Source organism: Macaca nemestrina, chromosome 12, assembly GCF_043159975.1.
Source record: "Macaca nemestrina isolate mMacNem1 chromosome 12, mMacNem.hap1, whole genome shotgun sequence".
In the NCBI taxonomy this organism is placed as follows: Eukaryota; Metazoa; Chordata; class Mammalia; order Primates; family Cercopithecidae; genus Macaca; species Macaca nemestrina.
Window position 1 is genome coordinate 4,557,264 of NC_092136.1, and position 22,780 is coordinate 4,580,043.

Consider the following 22,780-nt stretch of genomic DNA (forward strand, 5'->3'; position numbering starts at 1 on the left):
TCCCGAAGTGCTGTGATTACAGGCATGAGTCACTGTGCCCAACCGACCAGATATTTTTGACAAATGAATGAATGAATGAATGAATGGATGGATGGATGGATGGATGGATGGATGGATGCAATAAGCACAGGATTGGAATGGGGTAGGATGCAGGACAGCTTCACGGTGAGGAAGATGGAAGTAAAAATGTAAAGCCAGAACTACATAGCATGCAGTGAGAGCCTCACCATGGCCGCCGAGGCCAGCCTGAACTTCCCTTCAGTCAGTGTTCTGGGTAAGGACGTGGGTTCACACAGCTCAGGCCAGAACCAGTCACCTCCCCAAATGCTTAAACATCAGTTGTGGTACTTAGCAGCATGGGTGCCCTTCAGTTGTATGGAAAATCTGTGGCTGTAAAATTCTAGATTCCCTAAGGACACCTGACACCCACAGCCCAGGGCTTCTGGGTCCCACTCCTTCTGGACTGTGCACCCCTGGGCAAGTGGCCGGAGCCCCTCCAGCCTGTTTCTCCATCTTTAAAGTGGGAACAGACCCCACATGACTGCATAAGGCACGATGAAGATTTTGAAAGAGGAGATTCTCTGCAAGGATCTTGGAGATGCTTCTTGTGAGGATGGCTCTCTGACAAGAAATAGATCCAGCTGATGAGGGAGGTTTGCACCAGTCAGTTTAAACTGTTGACAGTCAATCCCTAAGACAAATGCAGGAGTGGCCGCCAAGAAGAGGGATGCATTTGGCCTCCGTGACGGGATGAGGTGGGTACGCAGTGAGGCGCCGGAGTTGCAGAGTGTCACTAGGGACGGCTTTTGGCCCCGGCTCCTCCCCGGGGGCTGTTCGACCTCAGGCAAGTTACTAAACCTCTCTGAGTCTCTGCGTCTGAACAGGTTATATGAGGTACAGTTTCTTCTAAACAGAGGGCTCTGCACACAGTAGGAGATTAAATACGTTCATTTCTCCCCTTTCCCTTTTAAGACTTAAAGGGCTGACTCAAAATAGGCAGGAAGGGCCGGAAACATTTTGGCTTCGGTACCTCAACCTCTCAGCAGGGATTACCTGCTTAAAGGTCAATCGGGAGCATGGATGTAGCTCTAGGCTGCCTTCTTGGGATCATGGGCTGTGGCAGGCAAGGCTGTCTTCTTGGCACCCAGCCAGAGCCTGCACAGGGTGGAGCAGAACAGCCAGACCGGCTGGGTCCTCTGGAGGAAAGCCTGACAGAGGGGAGGAGTGGGCTCCTCCAGACTCAGGGCTTCAGGGCAGGAACCCGGAGCCACTGCCACGGTCTAGGGGCTTGAGCCCTGCCCTTGGAACCTCCCCAGACAGCAGGTCACTGGCCGAGGCAAACTGACTCAGTCCAATCCGAATCCACACCACGTTTACTGAGCACCTATTAAGTGCTGAGCGCTGGGGCTTCCTTGAGATGACACACATAACTAAAGTGGTCAGACGGCGGTGTCTTTGCAGGTCAGGGACCATCTGAGGCCCAGAGAAGGGAAGAAGAAGCCACTAGTCCTGGGGAGGAAGGCAACAGGAAGGCTTGGTGTGGGAGCATCTGTCCGCCTGGGGTGGGGTGGGGCAGGGAAGAGTACTGTAGAAGGAACAGCACGTGTGAACATATGAAGGGAGGAAATGGGGCTGCTCAAACACCCCAATCCCCGGACCTACAGGGAGGAGGAGGCCCTGACAGGGAGGCCACGAGGTGACGGGCGGCAGATCTGCCCAGACTCCTTCCCTTGGGGTCAACCCTCTGGAGAAGACGCCTCTGGATTGCCCTGCGGGATCCCTGCACCTTACGTTTGTCTAATCCAGTGTTTCTTCCTCAAGAAGAGAGGAATTAGGCTGGGCGCAGCGGCTCACGCCTGTAATCCCAGCACTTTGGGAGGCTGAGGTGGGCGGATCACTTAAGGTCAGGAGTTTGAGACCAGCCTGGCCAACATGGTGAAACCGTGTCTTTACTAAAAATACAAAATATTAGCTGGGTGTAGTGGTGCGTGCCTGTAGTCCCAGGTAGTTGGGAGGCTGAGGCTGCAGAATTGCTTGAACCCAGGAGGTAGAGGTTGCAGTGAGCTGAGATCATGCCATTGAACTCCAGCCTGGGTGACAGAGAAAGACTCCGTCTCAAAAACAAAACAAAACGAAACAAAACAAAAAAAACCACACACACATAAAATAAATAAATAAATAAAAGAGGAGTTAGGACTAGTTCTGATTCCTGACCCACAGATGGGGACACTGAGGCTCAGTGAGACAAGGGGCCGACTCCACCACTCAAGGCAGAAGAGCGGGTAAGTGGCTGGGACTGGAATCTGGGTCTCCTTAGTCCCAGGCCTGTCCCTTCTCTTCTCTCCTGCTTCTTGGCTCCTGGCCTTTGCACATTTGCAACGTTTCAGAGCTCCTCTGTCTGGTATTCCCACACTGCTCAGGCCCCGAGGCCCATTCCCAGTGCCCTTGTGAACTTAAGTCCCTGTTTCCATAGAGACAACAAGAGACAACCTTCTCTCTCCACCCCATGTCAGCTATATTTGTCAAAGGGATACTAGTGGGATCTGGAGCTTCAGCTCAGGAAGTTGGCCACTTGCTCTGCAGAAATAGACACGTACAGAGCCCTGGTCATTCTGCCAGAGACCCGGACCAGCCGGGGGTAGGGAGCCCGGGCCAGGGAAGACATTCTGTGGACCCACTGGCTGTGAGGTTCAGAGGATGTCAAGGCAGAGCACCTGCCACCCGTGCCCCCGTTTTGGTGGGATTGTTCTGCAAGAAAAGATGGCCCCGTGTGTAAATTCTTGGTCCCCACCCGGGGAACAGGGAAGGCCTGTGTACAGTTGACATTTACAGCGGGAGCCAAGCAGGAAGCTGTGACCACAGGATAATTACAGCTCCCCGGGGGGTGTGGCCCGGAGGGATTTGGGGAGTCAAATGACGCAGAGATAAATCGTGTGTTCAGGTTACTTACATCGTGCAGTGGGTATGCAGCCGCGTACACGCCATTGGCCAGCAGGCTCGTGATGCCTTAAAAACAGAGGCAGAGAGAAGGTTATGGGACAGGCGGGTCTCCCGCTTCACATTGTAAAGTCACAGCGGTCACAGGGCTGTCTCAGCCACCAAGAGCTTCTCAAAATGAAACGAACCTGACTACACAGAGCCCGCCACCTCTGGGATTTCTTCCCCAGGAATGACAGGGCACAGCCGGGTTATTGATCTATCAACTAGGAGATGACGGAACACATGCTCGATTGGCAGAATTAGGAAGACACAGAGAAAACCCCAAGAGGCGACTCCGTCTCAGAGGCAGGCGGTGTGAGCGGACCGTGGCTTCACTGTCACCCCAAGCCTCCGATTCACCAGCCCCCCCACCTGTCCGAGGCAAGCCTGCAGATGGGGAAGGTGGGATGTAAGCGGTTAGAGAAGCTGAATCATGAGGAAACATACGGATGGAAAAATTGATGGTGTCAGAAAACACACATACAATTCGGAATTAGATTTTAGATTGATTGGGAAAACCGGAGGAGGCCCACACTTACCATACTTCCCACATTTCCGCCTTTTACTTAGAAGGGCGGAGTCCTTCTTTCTTCCCTCGCCTTGCCCTGTTTATACATTGGCTATTAGTGATGTGGAAAGGCCTGACAGGACCAAAGCTACATTTGAGGCAGCAAGCGCAGGTGGCCAGCGATTCTGGCGGACTCACGGCCGGCCAGTGCTCCTGGAGGCAGTGGAATGCTGGTGGGGCCCCTTTTTATGTGGCCCCCAGGGCCACATAAAAAAACACCATGGGCACATTATAAAACACCACGCCTGTGTGTCCTAACACGTGTGCATGCAGGCACCCAGCCCCAGGAGACTGCGAGAGAGGACGGGAGAGCTAGGGCCATGTGTAGGAAAGGGTTTCCTGGAAATCTGATCTTGCTCCAAACACATCGTGGGGGTCCAGCCGGGTGGGGGCGTTTCCATGGGACCCTTTGCTGCTCATGGAGCCGCCTGCTCGGCTGAAGAGGTTTCCTAGGCAGTAAGAGCGTTTTTCACAGCAGCCTGGGCGGCCCACCCTTTGAGACTCCACCTGATAGCGGTGGGAAAATGACCTCCTGGAGTCCCCTCAAAAATGGGCCATCTCTGTGGTCAGTGACCTGGAATGATCAGGGGACCTGAGGGATGCTTAGAAATCAAAACCAGATGGCTGGGCGCGGTGGCTCAAGCCTGTAATCCCAGCACTTTGGGAGGCTGAGGCGGGTGGATCACGAGGTCAGGAGATCGAGACCATCCTGGCTAACATGGTGAAACCCCGTCTCTACTAAAAAATACAAAAAACTAGCCGGGCGAGGTGGCGGGCGCCTGTAGTCCCAGCTACTCGGAGGCTGAGGCAGGAGAATGGCGTGAACCTGGGAGGCGGAGCTTGCAGTGAGCCGAGATCGCGCCACTGCACTCCAGCCTGGGTGACACAGCGCGAGACTCCGTCTCAAAAAAAAAAAAAAAAAAAAAAGAAATCAAAACCAGAGGAAGGGGTTTAAGTCACATGTGTGAGTGAAAAGTTTGTCTGCAATAGAAAGTGGACATCGGACCTGATCCAGGCTCGCTGGCCTCCTTCCTGTTGCTGGAATGCTGCTAGCCTGGTGCTGTCTGCCGCAGGGCCTTTGCACGTGCCACTCCCTCTATCTGGAAGGCCTTTTCTCATCACAGTTCCTAAATCCCCCAGCCAGCCCCACCCTGCTCATCCTGCAAGACTATGGTACACAGCTTGGTGGGTGACGTACTTGAGGATGAACTCAGAGGTGGGTCAACTCTCAGACAAGGTGCCGTGGTGAAGCAGGGCTGAAGAGGAGGACCCACGTCTATCCGCCCTGTCACCAGGTGCAGGGAACCAGCCCTGCCACAAAACCGGTGGGAGCACAGAGACCCCATGTCCCCAGGGACCAACCCGGGCAGAGAGCCAGCCCAGGCCATGCAGCCCGAAGCTGCTGGACTTCCACTGCAACCATACACGTTTCTACTGGAAGGAACGCTGCAGAGACCCAGGGGGAAACTGAGGTCCAAGACCTAGCCCTGGGACCAGAACCACACCTCCTCCTTACCTCTAGTGACCTTTCCAAGGCTGTGCCCTGGCAGCAGCGACCTAGAGGAGCAATTTCAAAAACCCAAACTCCTGACGTCACCTTCTTTTCTGCCTGACCTCACTGCAGTCGTGTGGACTAGGGCTTGGCCATTCTAGAGGATCTCAGTCCTTTTGACCCTGGATGGGACTCCTCCACACTCCCCTTGACTTAGGACATGGACTTAGAGACTTCGGGCCTGCAAGGGTATCCCTGTGAGTGACCACAGGCCATACGGTCGGGGGTCAAGCAGCCACCCGAGCAGTCAAGGGTTCGTCTTCTTTCTGTCTCCCGGGACTGACCCCAGGAATTCAAGTTCTGAGCCGTTGACTCCCACTGCTCTCCATTTTTACTTCCCACGGCATTTCTGCCACCACAGGAAGCCAAGGCAGCAAGATGGTCCCTCCCGTATGCACAGACTCCAGCTCTCACCAGACCTGCTGTGTCCCCGGGGAGCCATGGCCTCGTCATTTCAGAGGCTTCTACAGAGTGACGGATGCTACCCTATGGCATGGCTCTCAGCAGGGCAAAAGACAGCTCAAGAAGGAGGGGAGGAGAGGCCGGAAAAGGCATTCCTTTGCTCTGCAATGTTTTGGCTTTCACAAACTGCCTGCAGCTGTGGGCAAGGGACCTACTGACGGGGGAGGTTCCCAGCTACACAATTTAATCAGGAAGATTTTGTATCTATGGCTTAAGGGGTTCTGGAAACTGGTACCCAGGGAGCCTGGTCAGGATGGTTTTGTGGCAGCTTCTGGAATCAGGCTGTCTGTACCTGGTGGTGCCTCGTCAGGGGCCCTGATTTCAGCAAGCCCTGGTGAGCTTTTAAGGGTCTGGAACACCGCACGATGTCCCCTGGCTGGAACCCCGATTACTTCCCACGGGACCGTGAGGGTTAAGAGAGGGCCAGGAACCCCCAGTCACCCCTAACGCTGGTCTATTTCCAGCCTGGATTTACCGCCCCTGCAGGGAGAGTCTGTCCACACAGCTCACAAACCGCTCAGGCCAAAGTGAAGGATGCGTTTGTGTTTAAAAGTGCTGGGCCATAAAACCGCCCTGCACGCTCCCAACCCAGCCCTCCTGTCTGAAACTGTTACACAGGCTTAAATCAAAACCCTCTTAAACACCCCAAGCCGGCTGCCCGCCTCCCACAGAGATGACTCGGAGGCGAGATTCCCACTTGGAGACCAACGCTGATCTCAAGCCCCAAAAACATGCTTACCCATGCTGTACTTGGCCTTGGTACACGTCGTTCTCTTCAAGATCTCATAGACCTATTGCAGAGACAAGAAGGAGGGGTGAGTAGTTACTGAAGGCACCTCCCACCAGCAGAAACAGTCTGCTGTGGCTGGAGAGGACCTGGCCACACATTACCCATGGAGACCTCTTTGGTGCTATTTTCCAAGGAAAGACGACGGCCTTTATTCAGGGAGGGTTGACCCAGCTGAGGGCTCTCAACACTGTCAAAGGCTTGAGATCCTCAGGGAGAAACAGGTACCACCTGCAGTTCCCATCGTTCACTTCCCACTTTCATTTGGGAGTGATGGCAGCTGGTCCCAGCAAAGCACTGTTATGCTCTCCTGGGCCTAATGCTGGTGTCCTGTGTCACAGCTGTGCCACATACCCTGCCTGGTGGGTTTACAGCACCCTAGTGCTGAGAGCTGAGTTGGAACAGCACCACCCCGGGACACAACCCTGAATGTTCTAGGACTCTGGGGGATCGGGGGTGGTGGCGGTGAGGCGGGCCTTGGGATCCATTCCCCACGGTGGCAGGAGGTGGCCACCATCGGGCTCTGGGTTCCCGGTGCCTGGGCAGAGCCCTGCTGAAGGGATCCCACCCCAGCCGCCTGCCCCTTGACTAGTGAAATATTTTGTTTGGTGGCCTCGGCAGCTCCGGCTCGGGAGTCTGTCTGCCTGGACCCTGGTGCCAGCTCTGCCATTTGCAGCTGTGTGATTTTGGACCAATGACATCACCACCCCAGCCTCAGTTTTTCAATCTGTAAACTGGGGTGAGAAGAACTGGTCCTGCTATGCAGATGTGCATTTCAGAGCACACCAATTCTGCCTCTACTCTCTCAGGCAAGGCCAACGTCCTTCCAGTGTCCCCAGGCCCAGACCATCTGACCTCTTCTCCTCTGCCTCCACCGGACCCACCTGTCCCAACAATCCTGCCCCCTGGCTGCCTCTCTCACTTTCCGAAACCACTCCTGAAGCCACAGGGCCTCCGCCCTGGCTGTTCCTTCTCCTAGAAGCACTTGTCCCCTTCAGATCGGAATAGGCCCAGGGTCTCGTTAACAACCAGGCCCTAAAGCCACCACCTTCCCGGCGGCTCTGTCTTCCAGCTCGGCTTGCCTCTCCCCACCTGCCAGATTATAAATGTCCTCAGTGCCTCTTTTCTTCCACCAGGTTCGGGCACACAGCAGGTACCCAATACATCCCTGCTGAATGAAGGAAGGAATCACCCACTCAGCTGTTCTCCATGGCTCCCTCCCCATCATCCCTCAGATCTAATCGGTCCTGACCTTGCCGATTCTCTTGTAACCACCTCCTGCCTTCCACATGTAGTTGTGGCCCCCATTGATGACCACTGCCATGAGCCCTCATCTACCAGTCACCTGCCCTCCCACAGCTGGTCACTGGCAGTGATCCTTCTGGAACAGATCTCACCATATCCTCAACCTTGCTCCACAACCTTCTATGGCTCCCCAGTACCTACAAGCCAAAGGTCTAAAACCCAAGACCAGCACAGTGGGCCTCTCCCTATCGAGCACTGCTGTTCTCTGACTCCTATCCACTTGCACACTGGGCCACCCCAATGCCAGGAGAGAGTGAATGGTGTGGAGGAGAGGAGTGGGGAAGGGCTGTTACTCCTCCACGCCTTTGCCTAGAACCTCAGCCAACCCTACATGCTGTTGGATTTTGATGACTATTAGGCCCGACTAACCAAGGCCAAAGCCATGAATTCTCAGTTTCTTTGGAGCATGTTGGCCATGTAGAAACTGGCCTCCAGGGTCTCTAGGAGAGAGATCCCCTCCTCCCCGCCCCAGATCTGCCTGTCCCAGCAGTGGCTCAGAACCCCCGTGCTGCTGCGACCTGCACCACCCTCCCGCTGGCTGCCTGCCAGTCTCAGGTGGTGGTCATGAGGAGCAGTCGTCTGGACAAGGTCGAGCTGCCTCCTCCCAGCTCTCTGTCTCTGCCCAACCAGGCTGGGCTTTCTGGGCGGGGAAGAGAGAACAACAGCAACAGTTTGGCTGCCAGGTTAATTTCTTGTTTAGATTGAAGTTGGGTCCTGAGCCATGCACAGCTCTAGCTTGGCTGGTGGACAGGTTGGATAAACACGGAGCCAGTGCCTTGAGTAGGGCAGGGTGGCCTGTTCAGATTTCAAACCTCAGTTGGCTCCTCTGGCAAAGGCCTGGAAAGAGATCTCAACCCACATGCCTTCGCCTCCATCACCCCCTCCCTCCTGCCCACACCTGCCTGCCCCGAAAGCCCCGCATCGTGGATTGATGGTCAGGCACGTACAACCCCACCACGAAGAGGCTCTGAGAGATGTGCTGGGAGCTGCACAGATCCAGAAACACCGACCTCTGAAATCATTCCAGGGGTCTGGCTTCCCTCCTGCTTTCCCGAGCTCTGTGCTTATTCCCTTCCTCTGAGCTGCCCCAGCCTGGGGCACGACTATCCCCTGGGCCCCTCGCTGCCCTCTCCCTTTCATTATTCTAATTATTTCTGTCACAGACAATTAGAGCCGGTTTCCACCGGGAGGAGTTTCACCAAAATGAAATTATCATCTGGATCCCCAGGGCCACCTTGCCAGGGAGCCGTTTCCAGGCGCGCGAGATACTTACAATCGTACTCCGGGTTTTACTGTCAAAAAACGAATCCTTATCAGACAGGTCAAACCTGTGGAAATACCAGGAAGGAAATAAGACACAGTTCACCAGAGCCCGTGGTTCTCCGGGTTTCAAGGCCCCGGGAAACCATATTGTCCCCATTAGCGGCGACTGCGAAATGGACGGAACTCTGTCCGCGCGCCAGGTATGACCCGTCCGCCCCTGGGCATTTGGAACAGTCTGTTTCACCGCCCCTGCACCCGGGCGCAGCCTGAGACCCACACAGGTGGGAAGTGACCTAAGAGGCAAGTATGGTCAGACCACCCCCCAGCCCCCCACCCCTCCACACAGCCCCCCCGGAAGATCCCTGCTTCCTTTTGGTGACATCCTCAGCGGGCAGTTTTGAAAGCCTCTGCTTCAACAAGGTGGGGGACAGGGGCAGTATCACCGCCACAGGCAGACAGTTCCAACCTTGAAAACAATCTCCCTTCCAATGGTTTGGGTCCTGATGGGCTGCATAGGGATGGCCCAAGGCTTCCTGAGGGTGGGGGGGCATCTTGGGAACACACTCCCTGCTCTCCCTGCGCTCCAAGGCTCTTGGGGGAGAGCTGGGGAGGGTGCCTGGGTTTCCACCTCCACGGAGCCTGGAGGTGATCCCAGCCCTGGCCAGGCAGTAGGGCTGACAGTCAACCCAGGGCAGAGACGAGGGAGGTTGGTGGGGGTCCTGGAAGGAGGGCGGTTTCCTCTAATGTCCCAAGTCCCTGTTCTGGAGCTGGAGGAAAGGGCTGGGCTTGGGGGTCGCTTCTTTCTCTCTGGTGGCATGTCCTGTCCCCTCTAGGAATGAGGACCTGGTTAAAGCATCCTGTGATGCTCATGGCTCCACCCCTACTACATTTATGAGCAAGGGCCCCTGTGAGCTCCCTGTCTGCTCTTCCATGCCCCCGACCCTGTGAGGCCGGCACTGTCCAGGAGCCCTCCTGCCCCTTAGAACTTCCATCCAAAGTCCGTCTGGGTTCCCACGGCTCAAGCTTTCTATTCCCACCTCTGCCCACGCTCCAGCTCTGCCCGGTGAGGCCCGCAGAGGCCTTGCAGTCACTGCTGACCCAGGTGGCTACGCCCCACTGCCCTCGGGAGCGGAGGAGGAGGGAAGGTTCCAGAATAGGCATGGCCCTGCCAGGCAAGCCAGCTGGCGGTGAGTCCCTGGGGCCTCAGGCCTCCTGCCTAGGGATGCTTTTCAATTTCTGCCACAAGGAGTGAGACTCACTTGGGCTCAAGGCTACCTGGACTGCAGGAGGCCTCGTTAGCCAGACCCTGGAGCGGGGTGGGGTGGCGGCGGCAGGGAGCGGGTGGGAAGGCATGTCCAGACCACTGCTTTGGGGTCCTCACACAGGCCAAAGAAGTTTTTCCTGTGTCGCCAAGCAGAACGAGATTCTGTGTCCTCCTAACTCCTCAGTTAACAGTGATCTTAGAAATCATTTCCACAACGTCTTCTGGGCTCAGCAACCACCAAGCTCTTACAAGAACACGCTCGGCCGGGCGCGGTGGCTCAAGCCTGTAATCCCAGCACTTTGGGAGGCCGAGATGGGCGGATCGCGAGGTCAGGAGATCGAGACCATCCTGGCTAACACGGTGAAACCCCGTCTCTACTGAAAAATACGAAAAACTAGCCGGGCGAGGTGGCAGGCGCCTGTAGTCCCAGCCACTCGGGAGGCTGAGGCAGGAGAATGGTGTGAACCCGGGAGGCGGAGCTTGCAGTGAGCTGAGATCCAGTCACTGCACTCCAGCCTGGGCGGCAGAGCGAGACTCCGTCTCAAAAAAAAAAAAAAACAAAAAAAAACAAGAACACGCTCTTCTTTGGCGGGGGGGCAGATAATCAATCTGCATTTCTCATGCTAGAAGGTGAAATCCCCACGCACAGGACCCTTTGGGGAGCAGGTTGGGGGTCCTCACTTACAGATGCTGCTTCTCCCGGGAGAAGGGATAGGAGAGTCTCTTCATGGTCTGGGGCCTGTGCTCAGCCACTTTGGGCTGGATGGGGTCTGTGATTTTCTGGAGCACAGAGTTGATTTTTTTCAGAAGGCCACGCGTCTCATTAATGTGGTACATCTGCAGATAAGACAAGCAATCGGGGAGCCGCGTCACCCGGCTGGACCACGATCCATGGAATCTGTTCTCAGACGGCCAGAGAACCATCCCACCCCATGCAATGGCGCGTCCTGAGAGCAGAGCGCCTGGGTGGGCCGGAATACGCCGCCCCTCCCTGCCCATGCCGTGAAAGCCCAGAGTTTCAGGAGCGCCCAGCCAAAAGCACAATTACAATGCATTCCAGAGAATTCCCCCCCTAAACTTTACTTTTGCTTCGAAAGAGGGAATCCAAGTGGTCTCTGAGGGCGCGAGAAGCAGGAGGTTGATTTGCTATAGCTAGCTCAGCTTCACCCGTCCGCCTGCCAGAGTAAATACCGACTCCAAGCTAAGCTTCTGGGAACACACTGTCAAACTGCTTTTTAGATACAAGGTTTTCACAGATTAAAAAGAAAAATCCCAGTAAGCCAGAAAACGTAATTAAAGTGAATCTGATAAATTAGCTGAGATGCCACAAACACGAAAGCCCCAGGGCCCGAACTGTAACTGCGCCTGCATGTACAGACGATTCCTTGGGAGCCGAGAGGTGGGCTCTTCTGCCTGCACCATCTCTTGGTGGGGTTTGGTCTGGGGTCTGTAAAGACCGCCCAGGGCTGGGTCATCAGGACTCCGGAGCCTGGGGGCCTTGTCACGTCGAGCCACACGGTCCTCCCAGGGGTAGCCGTGAAGCCCACTAGGCTTTTTATAAAACTCAGGGCCTCGAGGTATGCATGTTTCACCGCCGGGCGTCCAAGTGACCTCTAGACTTGGCGATTCATCTCGGAGCAGAACCATCAATACCAACCTTCTTCGTCGGCATCTTCAGTTTCAGAAACTCGGCCTCTCTGCATAGCACGTTCCAGGGCGCGTGGATTTTCACAAACCCGACTCCATGGATTTTAGTCTGGAGAGAGAAGGAAGGTTCTGGGTCAGGGTGGGTGGATCTGTGTGGAAAACTACCTTGATCTTCAGATACCGCCACAATTTATTGAGCAGCTACTGTGTATGGCTGCTTTCACCGCGACCTCATTCCACGTTGACAACACTTCGAGGTGCATCTAGAATCCCCTTTTAGCAGAAGGTGGGAGGAAGTACAGGGGGCTATGGGAGCTCCCCCAGGTCACACGGGAACCTTTAAGAGCCAGGAGGGTTTAGAGGAGGATCCCCGGGGGGTACAGACTCCAAAACAAGGGGGAAGTTTTCAGGAGGGTTTAGCAGAGGGCCCCCAGAGTGGCCCAGGCCACAAAAGAGGACCTTTCAGGACGCAGAGCCCAGGCCCCTCGGCCTCCACCTGGGATCACTCAGGGACCTGTGGGTGCCTGAGAAGTGCCGAGGGGGGGATGGCTGAAGATGGTCCCTACTCTGGGCATCTTCCCCCTGTGGGTCAGGGCCACACCTCTGCCTGCTCCGGGTCCACTTCCCGGGTTCCCTTGTATCTGCACTGACTTTATCCTAAAGAGAATGGGCAGCCTGGTGCACGGGCTCGAAGGCAGGCCTGAGTTCAAGTCCAGCGCCCTCCCTAAACAGCTGCAAGCTTGGCCAAGTCACCTCTCTTTGGTCCTCAATGACAACAGTGAACAGCAGAGAGTCACCGAGCGCTGGCTGGCGAGGATGCGGCATGAGCTAGGGGCTTCATGAGAAATGACTCCATCAACCTCCATGGCCAGCTTGATGAGAAAGGCTGCCTTTACAGATGGGAACACTGAGGCTGGGGGAGATGAAGTCACCACAAACACAGGCTGCGCTCAAACACAGGCAGCCCTGCCCGGACTCCCCACTCTTAATCGGGGATCAGGTGCAAAGATGCCCCCAACGTCTCCAGCTTTCCCTCTCCCCTCTGGATTTCGCATTTAAGAGAGTCCCTTTACCAAAGGAGCAGCATGTATGCGGCCGCAACGTATTTCCCCATCAAAGACACATGTCACATCCATCGGCCTTCCCGTCACCCTGAGACCACCCAGCTGCCCGGGGTGCTGATGCAACAAGAAGCAAGACGGCGCCGAGTCCTCCTGAGCCAGAGCTGCCTAAGGGCAGTGGGGTCCTTGGTCCCCCGGGGCTTGGGGGTCAGACCGGGGCTTCCAGACTGAAGTCCCATCCACCTCTCCTTTCCACAATTCTGAGACTTAAAGGAAGGGATGGGAAGTCTTGGCAAAAAGGCAGACGGAAGGAAGAGCGAGTGCCGGCTGGGACCTCATCCATCCCCTCTGGGTGCAGAGCGACCAGGTGCAGGCTCAGGGCCTGACCTGGGTTCTGGACCCCTTGAGCGTTTGACACAAGTACATAGGTTCGTTGTAGCTTGTTGACAAAAAGCAATGAAGCCAGAGTCACTTGGGGATGAGTTTTTGTTTGTTTGTTTTGTTTTTAATCATTTTTTGTTTTTTTGAGATAGAGTCTCACTCTCGTTGCCCAGGCTGGAGTGCAGTGGCGCGATCTCAGCTCACTGCAACCTCCGCCTCCTGGGTTCAAGCGATTCTCCTACCTCAGTCTCCCGAGTAGCTGGGATTACAGGTGTGCACCACCATGCCTGGCTAATTTCTGTATTTTTAGTAGAGATGGGATTTCACCATGTTGGCCAGGCTGGTCTGGAACTCCTGACCTCAGGCGATCTGCCTGCCTCGGCCTCCCAAAGTGTACTTGGGGATGAGTTTTAAGAAAACAAAATCTGGCCGGGCGCGGTGGCTCAAGCCTGTAATCCCAGCACTTTGGGAGGCCGAGACGGGCGGATCACGAGGTCAGGAGATCGAGACCATCCTGGCTAACATGGTGAAACCCCGTCTCTACTAAAAAATACAAAAAACTAGCCGGGCGAGGTGGCGGGCGCCTGTAGTCCCAGCTACTCGGGAGGCTGAGGCAGGAGAATGGTGTAAACCCGGGAGGCGGAGCTTGCAGTGAGCTGAGATCTGGACACTGCACTCCAGACCGGGCGACAGAGCCAGACTCCATCTCAAAAAAAAAAAAAAGAAAACAAAATCTGAAGTGGGTCAACGTACTCAGTGAGAGCCTTGGTGGAAGCCTGTGAGTGCGACGGTCCCGGGGACCTGGGCGAAGCTTCCAGGTCCAGCAGAGAGAGTTAAACGCAGGGCCCCGGCACCTCAGGTGACCCACCGAGGAAGGGAGACCCTCCTTGACGCCCCAGCTTCATCCCATGCTTCTTCCTGATCCGACAGAAAAGCAAATGGCCATGGGGTGAATCCTGTCTCGTCGCTCCTCCGGAAGCCCCACCCACAGCGGTTTATGCTGATGGTGAGGCCTCCGGCTGCATCCACGAGGCCTGCCCTACGCCATCCTCTCCCCAGCACCGCCGCTCAGGTCTCTTCTGTGCTGCCCTGCTGCCCACGGCAGGCTCAGAGCAGCCGCTTTGCACATATTTATGGAATGAATGAACGAAGGGCAATAATACAGTAATAGTAATAGTAATGTTGACAGAGGCTGACATCCACTCAATGTCAGTTATGCGCCGGTCCCTGCTGCATGCATTCCATGCATATTAACTCATTTCGTCCTCACCGCAAGCCTGTGAGGCAGGTCCCATCATCATCCTCATTTCACAGCTGGGAAAACTGAGGCCCTGAGGTGTGTGCCATGCTGATCATTGTGGGATCCTCCTGCAGCTGCTGTAACACGTGACCCCAAAGTGGGCAGCTTAAAACTACAGAGGTTCATTCTCCTTCAGCTCTGGAGGCCTGAAGTCCACAGTCAAAGTGTCTCCAGGGCCGCACTCTCTCCGAAGGCCCTAGGAGAGGATCCTTCCTGCCTCTCCCAGCTTCCGGGGGCTCCAGGTGTTCCCTGGCTGTGGCCACATCGCTCCAGCTGCTGGCTCCTCGGTGGCACGGTCTCCTCTCCTCACTAGGTCTCGAATCTCCCTCTGCCATTCTCTGCTATTGGATTTATGGCCCACCTTAAATCCAGGATGATCTCATCCAGAAATGTTTAACTTAATTCCTTCTGTGAAGACCCTTCTTCCAAACAAGGCCACGTTTGCATGCTCCAGGAGCGTGTGGCTCGGGGGCCACTGCTCAGCCCCTGCTCCCACCCTGAAGCTGTAGGTTGGGGTCCTGCAGGGCTTTGTGCAGGGGCCTGTCCCAGTGGTTAGGGGAGCTGTGCAGAAGCGTGGACCCAGGAGTGGGGGCCTGAGGCTGCTTCAGGGAGACAGCGGCCTGGGGACTCTTGTGGGGAGCCCAGGGCTGAAGGACGTAAGGTGTGGGTTGAGAACTGATGATCTCAGAGTGAACTGGAGGAGGCAGCGCCAGGGGCTCTGGCAAGATGAGCCCAGATCCTTCTGTGGCCCTCGAGGGGCAGATCGAGTGGGCACCGTGCTTAGAGGCCTGGGACGGCGTGGCCTGGGCTGGAATCCTGCCCTGCCCCCGTGTGGTTTCCACAAAGTGACTTAACCTCTCTGAGCCTGCATTTCCTCATCGCCAACTGGGTATTACAAGACCTGTTTCCCAGCAGGGGAGCCTCTGGTGCTCTCAGCAGCCCTGGTCCAGCTGAGCCCCAGCCTGCGTAAGCACGGACTCCTTCGGCCAAGAAGCTCAAAGCCACCTCCTCAGTGCTGGGGAGCCACGGAGGGCACTGAGGCTGGAGAGGTGGTGGTCTTCCAGCCTGGTGACGCACAGGAACAGCACTGACTCCACGGGGCACTTCTGAGTCAGGAGAAAAGGCAGCCCACGTGCGGGAGAGCCTGTCTTTTCCTGTTACAGACACAGATTTATTTCTGGGCTCCGCTCGCTCACACGCAAAGACCCAAAATATATTCCTCTGAGTCCGTGAAGATTTCTGCCTGGTGGTCAAGGAGCCGGTGCCTGCTGCTGGCCTCCCTGGGAAAACACGCACCCCTGTTTACGTGAGCAACGGGGTCTCTCCCAGGGAAACATCTGGTGAGATTCGGGAAAGGGGTCATGGGACCAGTTCGGCAAAAACACATGTGGGATGTTTTAAAGCATGGTGCCCGGACTGACCACAGCCTGTCCCCGGCAGGAAGACACTGGGAGTGACAGCCGTGTCCCCTTCGCCCCCAGCCAGCGCCCTGAGGAGTGCATTCTGCCCCGACTCTGGGCCCTCTAGCTGGAGTCTTTAAGGTTCATGAACCTACTTGGCCAAGAGCCACAGCTGTGGGGGTGGTGAGGCCCCATCTGGCCAGACCATGGGGCTCTGCAAGGGGACAGAGTCAACCCCCCAGATGGCCCCCAACCAGAGGGGACAGAAGATGCTGACCTTAGCCCAGAGACTGACTCTGCAGGCGGAAACCTCCCGCTGAACCCAACCCCAAAGAACTCTGACCTTCCTGGAATCGCTTCTGACATTTTCGTTTCAGAAGGAAGAAGAAAATCACAAACAGAAAGGACAAGCGAGTCCCCGTGGCGGATACACAGTGGGCAGGCATGCCCAGGGTTCCCCGTTACAGTCCCCGTGGCCCGAGGGCCTAGACCCTCAGTCCGCACGGTGGCCCTGCGTGCTTCTGTCGTCCGATCATGGCCACGGACGGGACTCCCTGCAGGGGGAGCGTGGACTCGAAATTGCTAGAAGATTTGAAGGTTTGCACCCCTAAAGATCAGACCTGGTTGGTTTTCGGGTTGCCCTTGGCTTCCTAGGGGTTGAGCTTCCTTCCTCACCTACCGTGGTCCTCACAGGCTGCTCCACACCCTGGAGGGCACCACTCAGTATGGACGTCCAGCCCTCAGTCATGGGGTCGGGGTGCTGGAGGGCTGAAGCCTGAAGGTCAGAGGGCTACTGAGAGGGGCCTCCCCAGACAGCACCTCCCATGTCAGGCAGGAACCGTGGGGTGTGTGTGCCGTGCACAGCGGTCCAGGCACCTCCTGTATCGGGCAGGAACCACGGGTGTGTGCCGTGCACAGCGGTCCAGGCACCTCCTGTATCGGGCAGGAACCACGGGTGTGTGCCGTGCACAGCGGTCCAGGCACCTCCTGTATCGGGCAGGAACCACGGGTGTGTGCTGTGCACAGCGGTCCAGGCACCTCCTGTATCAGGCAGGAACCACGGGTGTGTGCTGTGCATAGCAGTCCAGGCCGCTGGGTGCAGAGGAAAGCCCAGGAGCCTCATCATTGTTGGGGTTTGGGCCCCGAGGCCCTTGAGCACCCACAGAACACCTGGGCAAATCCCCATTTCCCTGTTCGCAGCTTCCTCAACTCCCAAAGAGGAGAACACCCAGCCCTGCGGGGAGCCGCGCGGCCCCATCAGGAAGGCACACAGGCCTCTTCTGACCCTGTCTGTCCACGAGGACGCAGGGCTGCTGTGGTCTAATCCTTCTGCCGTCAGACTCGGGGGCAGACACCAGGATGCTTGGTGGCTGCCCCAAGCGGTTCACATTCTCTGCCATAAATAGGCTTTTGGGGCATGTGATGCCCAGCGCTGCATCCCTGGTCAGCCCTTCATGACCAGGCGAGTTTTCAGCAGCCCTGGCATCTGCCTGCCTCTCCCCATTGGCACCAGCTTCCAGCACGGATAGGAGCTGGAACACTGGGTCTGAAGCCAGGCTTATCTGTTTAGCTGACGGATGTGTCTCTAGGACGGGGAACAGCAGTGGCCACAGAGCAGGGGCTCAACGACATCCACCGAGTGAGGGAGAAGGCAGAGGGAAGGTTCCCGTCTTTATAAAGCGCCTACTCTGCACCAGCCGAGGACAGCCCCGGCTTTCAGACTCCCACCCGCCTCCTCTCTGACCTTTTGGTAGCTATCGGTTTGTCCACTTCAGTAAATATGGACGAGGGGGCGGGGAAGGCCCAGAGCCCCTCGTCCCAGGCCCACGAACAGTAGACGTGGAGGGATCTCAGCCCGACCTTGACCCTGCAATGCTCACTCCTACCCTCCACCCACACGGCTCCAGAGGGCATGTGGGCAGGACGGGAGATGCTCTCAGTCCCTGGGCAGGGGTCTGCCTGGAGCAGTCATTGTCCGTGCCTGGCATTTCTCACCCCACAGTTACTGCTGAGCACATCCACGCTGCATAGGAAGACCTGGCTCCCCACGGCAGGGACACCGCCATGAAGCACAGTTGAGGGATTGTCTCTGGAGCAAGCACACATCCCCCATTATCCTGACATGGTCTCCAGACTTGAAGTGAGCCGAGGACCCAAGGAACATAGCTCTGTGGATGGATCAGGCGCCATTGCTCTTTCCCGAGCATGGGGCAGGGACTGGGCTGGGGACATCTTTAACCCCAGTCCTCACCATGGGGTCTGGTCCTAGGCCTGCTCAGTGATGTCTTGGTCAAGAAATAAATGATAGCTAAGTCAGCAGAAATAGCGTTTCACATTCTTGCTTCTGTTGAAGGTGGTAGATTACCCAGATCAACCCTTTACATAGTAAAGAATACACCACAAGAAAAGAAACAAGAAATTCAATGACCTAAAACAGCAGTCCCCCACCTTTTTGGCACCAGGGAGGACTGGTATCATGGAAGGCAATTTTTCCACAGGACAGTGCTGGGGGTGGGGGATGGTTTCAAGATAAAACTGTTCTACTCCTCAATTTTTTTTTTTTTTAAGACAGAGTCTCGCTCTGTCACCCAGGTTGGAGTGCAGTGGCATAATGTTCATTCACTGCAACCTTCGCTTCCCAGGTTCCAGCAATTCTCCTGCCTCAACCTCCCGAGTAGCTGGGACTACAGGCGAGCGCCACCACACCCAGCTAATTTTTGTGTTTTTAGTAGAGATGGGGTTTCACCATGTTGGTTAGGCTGGTCTCGAACTCCTGACCTCAGGTGATCCTCCCACCTCTGCCTCCCAAAGTGGTGGGATTACAGACATGAACCACCCCTCCCGGCCTAAACTGTTCCACCTCTGATCATCAGGCATTAGATTCTCACAAGGAGCACACAATCTAGATCTCTCGCGTGTGCTGTTCATAACAGGGTTTGAGCTCCCATGAGAATGTAATGTCGTCACTGCTGATCCGACAGGAGGCGGAGCTCAGGAGGAATGCTCGCTTGCCCACCACTCACCTCCTGCTGTGGGGTCGGGCTCCTAAAAGGCCACGGACCTATATGGGTGCCCAGCAGAGCAGGAGGAGAGAAAGGGAAGGAAAAGGAGGACTGGAACCCACCCTGAGAAGCTCTGGTCCCTACAGCCATGGCACCTGTGAAGACCTGGGCACCTCAGACTGCGGCTTTGGTTCGAGGTGGCTCTCGTCTGTAACGCTGCAAACCTTTCTGGACAAGGTCACCTTTATCCCAGGCTTTGGGAAACCCCACAGATTATAAAAGGTCAATGACTAGCAGACAAGCGAACCAAATCCACCCCCACCAGGACAAGAGACAGCCCCAGGAGGAGAACCAGCTGAAGTGACCGAGATAGAAATCGGCCCACTCAGCTTGGGATTAGCAAAGGATGAGCTGGGTAATAAATCAGCTATGCTTACCTCGTTTAAAGACATAAATCTCAAGATAGAAAAGATCTGCAAAGGACAGGAAACTATTAAAACATGACATAGCTGACTTGGAAAGGAACCAAATAGAACTCCTAGAAATAAAAAAGATCATAAAAAGAATTACAAACTCAACAGACATGTTGGGAAATGCTCAACCCCTCCAAAGACAAGAAGGCACATGGGGCTGGTACAGGAAGATGCTGGTGAGGGGCTCTGGCGGGGGCGAGGGGAGCCCTGATTTGCAGCATCTGCCAATTTCCATGGTGTAAATACCCCACCGTGGCCTATTTCAAGCCAGCAACGGGTAACAGCCAGCTTGCGGAATTCCAGAAGGACACGACTCCAGCACACCATGGACCTGGACACAGATGAGGAGCTCAGAACTGCAGCCAGAATGGCAAAGATTTCACCTTAGCAGCCTGGGATGCCTCCCGGCAGAGCTGTGCAACGATGGTCTTGGGGTCACTTTAAAAACATGAATTTAAAAAAATGTCCAGAATTCTCTCTCCTTCCTTCCTTCCTTCCTTCCTTCCTTCCTTCCTTCCTTCCTTCCTTCCTTCCTTCCTTCCTTCTTTCCTTCCTTCTTTTCTTTTCCTTCCTTCCTTCCTTTCCTTTCCTTCCTTCCTTCCTTCTTTCCTTCCTTCTTTTTTCTTTCCTTCCTTCCTTCCTTCCTTCCTTCCTTCCTTCCTTCCTTCCTTCCTTCCTTCCCTCCTTTCTTCCTTCCTTCCCTCCTTCCTTCCTTCCATCCTTCCTTCTGTCCGTCCTTTATTCCTTCCTTCCTTCCTTCCTTCCTTCCTTCCTTCCTTCCTTCCTTCCTTCCTTCCTTCCTTCCTTCTTTCCTTCCTTCTCTCTCTCTCTCTCTCTCTCTCTCTCTCTCTCTCTCTCTCTCTCTCTCTTTCGACAGAGTCTCACTCTGTCACCCAGGCTGAAGTGCAATGGCATGATCTCAACTCACTGCAACCTCCACCTCCTGGGTTCAAGCAATTCTCTTGCCTCAGCCTCCTGAGTAGCTGGGACTACAGGCACCGGCCACCACACTCGGCTAATGTTTGTATTTTTAATACAGATGGGGTTTCGCCGTGTGGCCAGGCTGGTCTCGAACTCCTGACCTGAGGTAATCCACCCACCTTGGCCTCCCAAAGTGCTGGGATTACAGGCGCGAGCCATGGCGCCCAGCCCAGAATTCACTTTAAAAGAAATATGTTTCCATGAAACTAAGACAAGCCTAAAGAAAAACAGGCAGTGATAAAAGTCATCCAGTCTGTTTTGGGCCTCAGCTGAAGACTGGGGAGGCATAAAATCTTTAGGGACCAAAGAAGTCTGTAGCAGTGGAATCAAGAGCAGAGCAGTAGCTTCAGGAGTAGACTAGAGGTTCCTAACATCCTTTGTGCAAGAGGCCCATTCTTCCTCCCCTGGGGGAGAACGGGGACTGCAAGTTTTAGTGCAAAGAGCCTCTGGGTGAGGTTAGGGGCCAGGTTCAAAGGCCACTCTCAGTTCAGGATGGAATTTCTGCCCCACCTACTCATGGTTCTGGTAGGGGTGGGGAGCTGACAAGTCTCATGAGCATGTTTGTTGCTTTTATTTGTGCTGAGGAGCTGGGATTAGACCTGAGACTCCTCAAATTCCAGGCCCCCACCCCCGATTCTCAAATCTGTGAGGGCCTCTCCCCAGTCCCTGCCAGTGCCCAGGGCCCTGCGGACAATGAATGCAGCCCCAGGACTGCCTCCCACACCTGCCCACATCCACAAGGCCTCCATGGGAAATGGAAAGAAAAGGCTGCCCCTCCCTGTCCTGAGGCCATGGCAACCCTGCCACCACCCTCCCTGCATAGGGAGACCCTTCTCTTCCAAGGGGGACTTGTGGTTCCCCTCTGGCAGGAGCAGGGCCAGGCTCTGGGAGCGGTGAGGAGTGGGCTGTGCCCCAGGCCTGCGGGTAAGCGGAGTTCACAGCCAACGCCGGCCAGCTCTGTCCCTGTGTGGGCTCGAGGATTAACTCTCTTAACCCTCACCCACCACTCCACAAGGAAGGGCACACGACCACCTCCATTTTACAGATGGGGACGTTGAGACCCAGAGAGGTGAAGCCACCTGCCCAGGGTTGCTCAGCCAGGAAGTGGTTGAGTTGGGTCCACATCCGCATACTGGGCTCTCAGAGGGGCTGGGTGGGGTCTGAACTCGCACTTGGAGCTCAGAGGCCGCGTCTCCACCACCCACGCATCCAGCCCTGGGCTTTGTCTGAAAGCAGCAGCCCTTCTCCCATGGAGTCTGCCCTCACTTGCTTTTCAAAAGCAGCATCCATGAAGATGGTGAACAGATTCTGCTGCGGGGACGGCCCCACCCGCTACGGGGACGCATGCAGAGAACCAGCCGTGAGCCAGCGGGGTGCGGACTTGAGCCCTGGGCAGTGGCATGAAAGCAAACAGCCTTTTATAGGGGTCCAGTGTCCACGGCCTTCTCAGGATCTACCAAAGCCTGGGTCAGGTTCAACATCAGGGCAGTGCAGGCCTCAGCCGCCCCCCAGCACACACAGCCAAGAGTTTAGTGTGTGGCGTTCTCTGCAATGACCCCATGGACATAAATAACGTCCAGCAGGCTTTGAGGCTGGACTTCAAAAAGGCTAATGGGTCTTAGTTGCAAGAAAACATGTTGGCCACAATCTTCTTTTGTCCTTTTAATGGGAAGCTAGGAACCCTGGAAGCTGACCCCATGGCTGTCAAAGAGGGAGAGAGAGAAGGGGAGGGAGAGGGAAAGAGATGGAGAGAGAGGGAGGGAGAAGAAGAGAGACAGAGAGAGGGAGAGAGGAGAGAAAAAGTGAGAGGGGGTAGAGAAAAAGTGAAAAAGAGGGAAGTGGGGGGAGAGAGAGAGAGACAGAGACAGAGAGGGGAAGAAAGAGGAGAGAGAGAAGTGAGAGAAAGGGAATGAGAGAGAGGGAGAGGAGACAGACGGGACAGAGAGACATAGAGAGGAAAACAGAAAGAACTACAGAGAGACAGAGGGAGAGAGAGAGACAGAGATAAGTGAGAGACAGAGAGAGAGGGAGGTAGAGATGAAAAAGAGGTGAGGAGGAGAGAGACAGAAAGAGAGAGAGGGAGACCGAGAGGGAGAGAGAGAAGGAAGGAGAGATGGAGCAAGAGGGAGGGAGAGGGGAGAGACTCCTGAAGCCCTGGTCCCCTGCCTCAGGGCCCTTCTCTCTTCCTGCCTTTTCCTGCCCTGCAGTGCTGTCCTGGGGTCTCTGAGCCCCTCCTGGAAATCCACTTTGAAGGCCACCCTGTGGATCTAAGTGCCCGTGCCTTCTTGACCCACCCCCGGGTCTCTCTTTGGGACTTGGTTCCATCCTCCGCAGGCTCTTGGCTCTCTGGAGCTG

At 55.6% G+C, this 22,780-nt stretch overlaps 1 protein-coding gene across 10 annotated transcripts in view; it reads right to left on the reverse strand.

The window, feature by feature from the left end:
- LOC105469731 (anoctamin 1) overlaps positions 1-22,780 on the reverse strand; it is a 218,809-nt gene that overhangs the window by 75,728 nt on the left and 120,301 nt on the right. For 7 of the 10 annotated variants that reach the window (XM_071074118.1, XM_011721181.3, XM_011721184.3 and 4 more), the window contains 6 exons: positions 11,838-11,936; positions 10,866-11,017; positions 8,927-8,981; positions 6,301-6,352; positions 3,519-3,584; positions 2,951-3,006 (listed from right to left, as the gene is read on the reverse strand). In XM_071074118.1, coding sequence (XP_070930219.1) covers positions 2,951-3,006; positions 3,519-3,584; positions 6,301-6,352; positions 8,927-8,981; positions 10,866-11,017; positions 11,838-11,936 — 480 coding nt within the window. The remainder of the gene's footprint in view (positions 1-2,950; positions 3,007-3,518; positions 3,585-6,300; positions 6,353-8,926; positions 8,982-10,865; positions 11,018-11,837; positions 11,937-22,780) is intronic. The other 3 variants (XM_071074119.1, XM_011721186.3, XM_071074124.1) reach the window with 1 other exon arrangement.